The sequence below is a fragment of the Pocillopora damicornis genome, chromosome 2 (assembly GCF_964200805.1).
Source record: "Pocillopora damicornis chromosome 2, jaPocDami1.2, whole genome shotgun sequence".
Taxonomy (NCBI): Eukaryota; Metazoa; Cnidaria; class Anthozoa; order Scleractinia; family Pocilloporidae; genus Pocillopora; species Pocillopora damicornis.
In genome coordinates this window covers 20552958-20563616 of record NC_142671.1, presented here as the reverse complement: position 1 = coordinate 20563616, position 10659 = coordinate 20552958, and the positions used below count along the sequence as shown (strand labels likewise).

General features: G+C 38.2%; 1 protein-coding gene across 2 annotated transcripts; it reads left to right on the top strand.

The window, feature by feature from the left end:
- The first annotated feature begins 1744 nt into the window (after positions 1–1744).
- LOC113681350 (fibroblast growth factor 18) lies at positions 1745–5296 on the top strand. Of its 2 annotated transcripts, none has more exons than XM_027198447.2 (4): positions 1745–2045; positions 2130–2280; positions 3576–3682; positions 4267–5296. In XM_027198447.2, exons 1-4 carry the CDS (start codon positions 1875–1877, stop codon positions 4522–4524), a joined length of 687 nt encoding a protein of 228 aa, XP_027054248.2. In that variant the 5' UTR covers positions 1745–1874; the 3' UTR covers positions 4525–5296. The 2 variants fall into 2 exon arrangements, with proteins under 2 accessions (XP_027054248.2, XP_027054247.2); XM_027198446.2 differs by having other exon boundaries at positions 1746–2045; positions 4264–5296.
- Positions 5297–10659: the final 5363 nt, after the last annotated feature.

Sequence of the window (10659 nt, the reverse complement as noted above, 5' to 3'; positions counted from 1 at the left end):
TGAACCGGAAGCCTCGAACAAGGTGAACTGGGCGGCGCGTGGTCTGTTTGTGCGTCATCGACAATTGTTTCAAAAATTGGAATATCTCGGATCTGACCTTCTGGGGTAGATATGCCACAGTTTGTACAAATTCTTTTTTAATCAGGGAAGTAAATGAAAGGATTTTTTTCTGTTAAACATGGCTAGGGTTTCAAAGCTTTGGCGGCACGCCCCAAGCCAAACTCGTGGAAGAGCCATACGAAAACAACCAATTTTGTTTTTCCTGCTCATAGAGTGTCAGACAGGAGACGCCCTCCGTGAACTGCTGTTTTCCGCCACTCCTCTTTAGTAAGACTTTATTTATGCAGCATCGAGTTGGTGTTTGCCCACCTGATATAAGCAAAGTTTTTCACTTTGGTATGATCGCGTGTTTTATACTCGTCTGAAGCGCAAAGTAATGGCTATTTTCGAAGCGTTTATATTTCTTGTATTACGTAATTATTGCAATTTTTCAATTCAATTGCAAAACATCTGTCGAACACATTTCAAGCACACCTGTTTTGTTTGGTTAGGCAAGTTTTTTGTTTAATTCTAGATTCAATAATTCCCATAGAGTAGGAATTAAACCGTCCTTTAGAAGCCCACCATAAGCGTTTGTAAAACAGCTCATGAATCTTAAAGGAGTAAACAATTTCTTAATTGTCAAATCCTCCCGGTTGGGTATTTGTCACTTTCATTAGTCCATCATATGGGGTCCTTCAAAGCGAAACGGTATCTAATGAAGCAGTTACAGGGGTAGTCGAATTTCGTGATATTTTGTGCTGTTTTCAAATGAACCTTTGTCCGATTTCCGGTGAGAAGTCGAGAAAGTCCGCGCCCGATATTGCTTTCATTATGGATATAACGGGGGTTTTGGGTGTGATTTTATTTATCTTCAGTGATGTTATCGCGTAATTTTACTCAGTTATCATCAGTGATGCACCGAAGGGTTGTATTGGAAGACGGATGGGGCGAACAAAAGTTTCAGAGGCTTGTAACTAATAAGTATCATTTATGTTCTTCCTTTTAATGTCTGCTAAATTGTCAGTATGAAGGGAGGCAGTACACCAAAAATCTTTATTAGCTTAGACATCTCATTTGCACGGTTGTGGTTGAAAATACTGACCTCCTTCTTAACATCGGAGATGACATCATGTTGTCATCACTGAGGGCTTCTGGTAATCATTTGTAAATTGTCTGATCGTCCCAGTTGGAAATTCGTAGCGTTCAAGAGTCCATGACATGTCCAGAGTCCACGAAAATTGAAATGGGATCTTATACAGTAACTACGGGGGTCAATTGAATTGATTTTCGTGGTAATGGTATCTTTTTAATAAACCTGAGCTCTGATTTTTCCTTAGTAACGTCGAGAAAATCAACCGTATACAGGTATAGCTATAATAATGAATTGAACGGTTTTCTCTGTGATGATAATCACAGAGATAGAACTTTATGATGATAATCACAAAGAAAGAACTCTGTGATTACGTATAAGTTCTAAATTTTTTCACGCGAAAAGTTATCATTAGTGAAACACCGTTCGGTCGCAATGGAGACGGCTCTGTTCCGCGAGTGCATTTAACGAAAGAGGAAGTCTCCTTCCTTCCTTTGGGAAGTATTCGTGAAAGTTTTGGACGCTTTTTTTAAGTATCAGTTACGTTCTTCCTTTGAGTGTTTGTCAATATCTCGGTATAAAAAGAGGCATACGTCTCATTCGCACGGTTGCGGTTGAAAATACTGACCTCTTTCTGAGCATCGGAGATGCAGATAATTTGGTTATCACGGAGTTCTTGTGGTTTAATTTTAATCCTGTAAGTAATGTCACTTGAAGAATCGATTTGAGAATCAAAACGAGCATGCTGTGCACGAGTCATTGCAACTGCTTCTCAACGATGTTACTGGGCGTTTTGATTTTTTCATTTTTCAGGTTTCCATTAACATCTTTAAGTGTCAGTCCTGATGCACGTGCGTTGTCTACTAGTGCGCATTCTAAACCTTGTCCTAAAGGCATGCACAAACATAGGAAGGTAAAATACGCTGAAAGTTGCTTGTGTTATGTGTCAATCTGACGGGATTTAACGGGTCTAACACTTTTTTCATTTTGGTTCTAGTTCGGGAGACATCGATGTTTCCCAATTCCAAATAAACAACCGAACGTCACGAATTACATGTTTGTTCAAATCTATTCAAGAGCTTCGGGAAAATACATTCAAGTTAAGAGGAACGGAGTTGACGCTGGCGGCGTGAATGGCTCACAATATGGTAAGGATGCCGATTTGTGTGTGTGTTTTTAATATTAAAACGTGTAGAGACAGGATACTGTTGTACAATTAAGCTTTCTGTTGCTTTGTCTTCATTAATCTCGTTTTTTTGCCCTGTTTTAAATTAAACGAACTGGTTGGGATCCCGAAAGAGGCCTTCAAGCCCGTATGCTCGATCTCTCGTAACGAATGAGGATTTTTTTGCCTGGGGTTGTGAGAAAAAAGGACTGGAAATCAAAATTTTTTCGTTTCGTTGCCTCAGTTAACATAGACGAATATGATGGAAAGAAAAATTCACAAAGGATAAGAAGCAACTTAAGAGAAATGTCAAAGAAGAACGATGAAGACAAGAACACGATCTCGATTAAGCAGATATCTGAGATGATTTTCCGTAAGCAAGAAAAAAGATATTTCTGGGTTAATTATTGTGGAATTTGAAAGAAAAACAAAGCTTTTTAATGAGAAACTGTTCACTGATTCTCACGCCCAAGGGCTTTTTAATTTAAACGAGCAGGGCGTCTTTTAACAAACTTAATGGAAAAAAACACTCCACAATGATATCAAGATGTTCGGGGAATGGAAATTGTTATTTTCTTTCCTTTTTTTAAGACAACATTTGGATTGATCCTTGTTCTGGGGGTTGACGATCTTTAAAAAATCATTAGAGGATTCAAACCATTCCTTAATAAATGTCCAAGATAGGGTCATCTGTATAAAAAAGTAAACAACCTTAAACCCTCAGGCGAATACTCCCCCGGCTGTGGTTTGGGTAGGGCCCGGACCGTCGAACCTTTCATCAATGAGGTCATCCCATTCACTATTGGCGTAAAAAGTGTTAAATCAGACTCCTACAGTTAGCTACGAACCGTTTCTCGAACTCCCGGGAAAAGCTGTTTTTCTCTACGTGTTAAGTTAACGAGTTAAGATCTAGATAGTAATAGAATTAACGGTGTTATTGTGCGTGCGAGAAAGTTTTTGTCGGCGTAGGTAACGTCTAACAATCTCTCAAATGCTTATTTCAGCCGTCATATCCATGTGCACCAGATTTGCTAGTGCACGAATAATGCTGTCAAGTAAACAGGCTAATTTCGCACCTGTAACGATAAAATTTTTTTCGATAAATGTCCGACTCTCTGAAATTTAGATCGCTACTTATAAGATTAGTTCCAGATTAGCAAACCGGGATTGTGTATAAGATCAGATCTACGATGTGCGACCGACGGAAGTGCACATGTTAGAAAGGAAATTCTCGGGCCTTAGTGCAATACCCTAACTTCGCCTACATTCAATCTGTAGCGTTACTGAAGCTGGAGACGGGCGACTTGGCGAGTCTTGTTACCATCCAAGGGGTGAAAACAAACCGTTACCTCTGCCTAAATAGGATAGGACACATCGTTACAAGGGTGAGAAAATCTTCTCTTAACGCGTTTTATTACTAAGCACAGCTGACAATAAATCGCTTTGACCCTGCTTTGGCTATGACCTTCGTACAGCAACAACTTGCCTCTGATCGTGGCCATATTTATTTTGACAGACGTTAAAACCATCCCACACGTGTTATACATCTCAGACGTACAATTTATCGAGGAACTGGCCAAGTGAAAAGCCAGAATGCATCACAAAATCAAACAAGAATGTATGTTAAGTCGTAAAAAAGTGAGGGCTCGTTCCCAGGCGCTCATCCTGTTTCGCTGCTCTCCGCTGACCGCGACTCATCTATTTTCTGGAGTTTTCTCGATTTTCATGCGACTTGAATAATGCATTATGACTAACTTTCATAAAGTCTTAAATTATCGCCAGTGGGGGGGGGGGGGGGGGGGGAAAGGTGGGAGGACTTGAGGGGATTATAAGAATATCGCAGAGCCCTATAGGGGGATCAGTTTAATTTTATCTTTGCACATCAAAAATCCTCCAACTTCCCACCGCGCGCCACAATATACCATAATGGTTATTTCCTTCTTCTAACTATTTTTATTTATTTTAGAAGAAAAAGCAAGAATTTTCAACGATGAAGAGGTGCGAGTTTTACCAAGAAGATGTTAAGGGCTATGACCAATACAGATCAGCCAAGTATCCACAATGGCTCTTGGGTTTCTCCAGACGGGGTCGCATTTTGAGTGGAATCAAGAGTGCCAATTGCAAAAGTAAATGCAGTTATTTCTTGCGATACCAGCAGCCAAACGCTCAGACAAGAAAACATCGCAGGAACCTGAGGCAGATGCTTGGAAAGCTTACGAGACGTTAAAATCCCTAACTGATAACATTAACTTATTGAAAATTGTCACTAGGGCCAACATATAGAGTTCTTTTTTTGCCAAGAGCTTAAGGGACTTGTATAAAGGGAGGCGTTCGGGCCTTAAAACATGCCAAACCAGTCAAATTATTTATGGATAGTGTCTTGAACGGAAGTCTCTCCTCTCAGACGTTCGCCTGAAGGCAGATCTCGATCTGGTTTTCGGAGTGAAAGAGCTCTAATGGCTCTAAGTAAGGAGTTAAGTTTAATTTTCAAGCAGTAACAGACAAGTGCGAACTTAACTTTCAGTTGTGCCATAATTAATTTGAATAACACTAAATAATTTGAATAATAGTAAAGTGCACAAAGTTGAGCTAATTGACAAACATTTTTGCATGTGTGCATTTTATTAGCGCGTGTGGCATAAGTACTCCTATTCCTTTGCCTTGATAGATAACTGTCTTCACAGACGCAATATGCTATGGTGATGTGAAATATGAACATAAATTATACACAGGCAATGAGCTTGCTCACTTGCGCCGTTTCCTAGCGCGCTCCGTTACTGAACGCTTGGAACACATTGTGTCGTGTGCATACTGAGTGACATGTGGTTCTGGTGCGCAGCAGAGAGGTGAAATCAACAGTACAAAGTTACTTCAAAAACCGGCAGCTCTACGAGTAAAGATCATGTCAAGCAGATCTGCGTAATATCCAATTCCATTCAAGGTTATTCATTGTTGAATTGTGCAACTTCTCAATAAACCTGACAAAATGGTTGTAAAAAGATCTATTGTAGTAACGGTTCAGAGCAACCTAAAAAATTATCACATTAAAATTGGTCATAACTTTCTAGGAAATAATTTAGCATTTCATGATGATCTCCAAGAAAGAACGTAAAACGTGTCAAAGCTGTAATCCCCCAAAGTATTGGTGTTTAAAAATGACAGAACCATTTGGTTTGCTCCCCTTTTTACTCCGATGCTTTTCACGGCTTAACCCCGGCTGAGCCATGCGCCCCGGCTGAATTTCTGCACCTCGGCTGAGTTGATTCGCCCCAGCTGAGTCATGCGCCCAGGCTGAGTCATGCGCCTCTCATGAGTTTTTAAGTCCATCGTTAATTGCTTATTTTTAAAAAACATGATTCATTCCATTTGGTTTCGTTGTAGAACTTGAATGGAAATTGAACTAAGCAATGTACGCGCGAATCCACGCAAATTCCTAGAACGTGGAAGATACTAGAAACTAAACGAAAATGTTGACATGGCGTGCTAGTGTCGTTTGGGACTTTGTGTTTTTTGTTTAACATCAAAGCGAGGAGAATGCGATATAATTTGGTTGAATTCATTGCCTTTTACAAAAAACCTTAGCCCAGTTCGAGAAAACTGAAGAGAAAGTATCTGTTACAAGGGTTTTAAAAAACTAAATAGACCTCACTTACGGTGGTGTCTCTGTGGCTCAGTGGTTAGAGCATCGGAGCGCGGAATCCGAAGATCTGAGGTTCGATTCCTCGTGGGGATTCAATATTTTTTTTTTGTCCTATGCTCGTGACAAGACGAAAAAATTATCTTTCTTTAAAAAATTAAATGATTTATTGAGGCATTTCTTGAAGTCGGTAAGTTCTAAATATTTAATTTTCTTGTATAATTCTTTTTACGAAGGACTGCAATTTGAACCGAATTTCTTAAGTATTTTCCCGGCCTTCATTTCTTTGTGTCTTCATTCGTTTGTCCTCTTTTTTTCATGCTTGATTATAATTCATGAAACACTTCAATCAGAGCGATAATCTGGACACGGTATTCAAAGGAATGTTCTCCCTCCCCCCCCCCCCCCCCCGAGGGATGTGGAGGACATATATTTATTCGTTTCAAAAAGGTAATTGCCACCAAATAAGGTTTGCTTCTCAGGGTCTTGGGGTGTGCGATTTTGGTATTCATCATCTCGTGCAAGCTGAGTTACTGGACCAGAAACAATTCTGATAGTCACAATTCTTTTAAAAACCTCAATCAAAATTTAGGCTCAATATGATGGACGCTCCTCCCCGAAGTCGATGAGCCCCATCTAAATTTTTAGTTTTGGAGCTTTACACGCCAGTAGGAGAAAATGAGAGACCAGTGCGAGGAAAACGCAAGTGGCAAGACACAAGCAGCTGGATGCTTTTTACGCGCTCCTCCCTTCAAGCGTGTCCAGTCCTTCGCCTGCGCACTTTTTTGCGCTTGACTCGCGCTTTCCTCCACCCACCTGAAAATCGCAAAAAAATAAAATCTGTTCCACAAGCTAAGATACCCCTATGAAGAGAACGTTTTTTTCAAATGATGATAACTAACCCAATTGCTGAAGTGGCTTTCTTCCTGTGTTGTTAAATTGACAGCATTTTAGACTCATTATGCGTATTTCCAATCTTGCTCTTCCTGCACAAGAGGGTAACTTGGCGTGTATGTACTCCTGTCTTTTCCTTCACAGGAAAATAATAGAATGTCGTCATCATTTTTGAACCCCATCAGCAGAGAATTACGAATTTTTCTTAATTTGTCACTGAAATATAAGATAATTAATTGAATCAATCATTTAAAACCAATTTCAACTGTTTGAGTCACACGGTTCTTGCGGGCGAATTTTATTAATCCTTTTTCGATGTCTGAGTATTTTCCTACACACAAAATATTCTCTAAAATGCAACTACTATACTGTTCATTTTTTCTCTGTCGCATGCAAATTCGGCAATCACAATGTCCTTTATTCAGCTTGATTCTTGAATAGTTGACTAAGCGTGCGAATAAAACTCTGCGAAAAATCTGTGACGTATCAGCCGACAATTGGCTGCAGTTGTTAATCCATATTCAACAGAAATTGTAGAATTTTCAGTAAACCGCACTGTCCGTCGAACAGTGAAGAGGTGCCGTCCGAAGGACTGAAATTAAAGTTGCTCTCTGGAAGGAAGAAAGCGCTTGACTTATGATTCGTATCATAACACTCGAACGAGTCAGGCGAGTCGGTTCCTTGGTTTAAGGAGCTCTCGTACTCGAAGTTTAATGAATTAGGCTGTTGGCCTCGAGGAAAGCAAAACCTGTGATTATGAAAAATATTTTCAGAGAAACGCTCTATTCAATAATTTTTGGCGTCTCAAATCAGTAGGGAACTTCATTCTGTATTCAATTTCGGCCACGTGGATGTGTGACGACTCTTCTACTAATTGTATCGAGCGTTTAAAATCAGTTGGCGGCCTTTCCTTTATTACAAATAACATTTCGAAAAGTTTCGCGCTTTCCCTTTTTCTATAATGGTATTAAAGAGCGATTAAATTATATAGGTTTTTATTTTTAAGTTCCCTAAATTGTTCATCTTTGTAGAAATTGAGCATTCACTGATCAGATTCATAATTTCTACTTTCAGGAGGAGCAATGCTGTCAAATGGATGGAAGATCAAAGAGTATGGTCAAGAGGAGACACTGGAATCATCAAATGTTTAATGGATACTGCAAAGATAAGAACTTTGAAATTATTGAGTAAAGTTAGCAAAAATGGTGGCTCTTAAAATTTCTCATTATTTTACGAGGTCTCCATATTTTTACCAATTGTCATGAATGGATGAAACTGATTAACTGGTAAGTCAATAGTTTTCAATCAGCCATCATTTTTGCAAAGACTTTGTCGTGGTACGGATTGTTATGCAGACCTTGAGCGATCTTTTGATTAATTTGAACTTCTCGTTATAATTTAATGCAATTTCTCTCAGACAATTTTGTTGCATCGAACTGATTAACCAAGGTACAATTTAAAATTAACGTCAAGTAAACCTAATCACAGAAAAGGAGAAACCAAGATTGCTACTTTCGAAGCACTGATCGCTCATATTTTGTTTGCTTAACAGTTAGTATCACAGCTATATTCTAGTTGATGTCACACAAAGGTGATATTTATTGAGGTGGCATTTCGATAAAGGAGCTCCGACAAAGACCAAATAAAATTCAAATTTTGCATCTTTGTTAAAGAAGCTATTTCATTTATTCCTAAAATCACATTGCTGAACACCATCGACTCATAAACCACACAACTGACTGCTGCGCTGTTCAATATCTTTCAGACCTATATTGTACAAAATATCTTCAGCCACTGACTCTGAAATTCTAGTTTGTCGCCGAGACTCGTCTCAACAGTTGACAACAACAGAAAGAACTATTTTCACTGACCGATCAAAACTGACTAATCAACGGACGAGCACCATTTTAATCTGATAGCAACCTACTTCACTCCAAACTGATCAATCGGCTTTTCGAACCCCAGTCATAACCTTCGACTAACAAACCTCACAATTGACTGCTGCGCTGCTCAATATCAATTCCATATTGTACAAACCATCTTCAATGACTTACTTTAAAATCTAGTTTGTAACCAAGAAAAGACTTTCCTCAAAAGTTGACAACAACAGACCGAGCTAACCTCACCGGCCGAATAAAACTGACTAATCAACGGACGAACACCATCTTAGTCTCAGACAGCAACCACTTCACTCCAAACTGATCAATCAGCTTTTCGAACCACAGTTATAACCTTCGACATACAAACCACTCTTTACTTGACTCTGACGATGACTTCTGCTTAGACCAATCACTAATTTCGACAACACTGAGATCGTCTTTTCTGGACTACTCTAACCCGGACAGCACACTACACGATTGACTACAAAATGCGATCAGGAGATAAATTTGGCCAAAAGCACGATCTAAATTAGATAGGAAACTTATTAACTTTTGTTTGAAAAAGGAAGCATTCGTTTTTTATACAAGAAATTAGTCGATTGCCACCTTGTATTTATATCTACTACTTTGTGTCATCAACTGAATTTGGAAGTTAAATGTTTTAAAACTCTAATGCCTGGTCACATGCTCTTTCGAGAAATAAATTTATTGGTATTTACTTTTATATAAACCAGTTTGAACTTACTCTACTTTTCAACGAGAAAATATAGATTTTCAAAATCCTAGAATTGTTTATTCCATAGAAATGAAGTTTGTAATTGCTTTGTTAATCGTTGAACAACAGTTTACAGATTGGACGAAAATAAACGTGAACAAACGAGCCAATCTCTTGCCAAATGAACAACAAATACGACCATTGGCAGACATTAGTCAATATGAAAGAAAAAAGCACAATTGAAAAAGATTTTAAGGGTTACATTTTTATTGGCTAGAAATTATTTGGAAGTTTGGCAAGGCACGTAAATTCATCCAGTCAAACGTGCACTTAGAAATGCAAATTATGCAAAGACAGTTTGATTGAAATTTTACCAATTTAAATTCATTCTGTTGTTGGATGCTTTCATGTATTGCTGAAAAATAACATGGAATTTGAGGAAATTCGAACGTGTTTGTGCGTTGATTCTTCGAAACCAAAATACGAACCTAAAATTGTCAAAGAGTTCTACACAAATTAACGTTTATGGAATAAAATTAGGTTAGAGTTCGTTGCTTTAAAAAGTCAAATATTTTTTTTATTTATTTCTATATCGCGATAGAAGTTTTCTTGCTGGTTTATATAGAATCGTTCCATCAAAACTAACTTTCTTGGTAACCAACAAAACTTTTTAGTGAGTAGCGTCCGAAAAAAGGAATATTTGTTACTCTTTAGACCAGGCATTTAGTTTTAAAATATATCGTAGTTAATTTATTTACTCCTTATTTTAAGTGGAAGTAAGATCTTTTGAGCATCATTCGGTGTAACACAGGAACACACAAAAAGAAATTCAAGTTGAGATCTTCAAGTTTAGTTCATATTTGCAATAAAACAGAAATTGAACGCGTTTAAAGACTAAATTTTTTAGAGCAATTCGTTGCAGGAATTTGTCGTAAATAACTTGGAGCATAAATGTGAGACGTATTTGTAATCAAATTGAAAGAGTCTGCTCCAATAAGTGAGACTATTTCACTTCTTAAATTGAAACTCAAAGTTAGTTCAGTAACCTTGGAGCCCAATTGTGAGATGTGTTAGCCTGAAATGCTAAAAGTAAATTAAGAGTCTGCTCCAACCAAGAAGACTACTGTATTTCTCAATTTGGTACTCGTGGCCTACTTGGAGCCTAATTGTGAAATGTTATAGCCTACTTGGCTGAAATAAAATTGAAGAAGTCCTGCTCCAACAGTTGATACTATT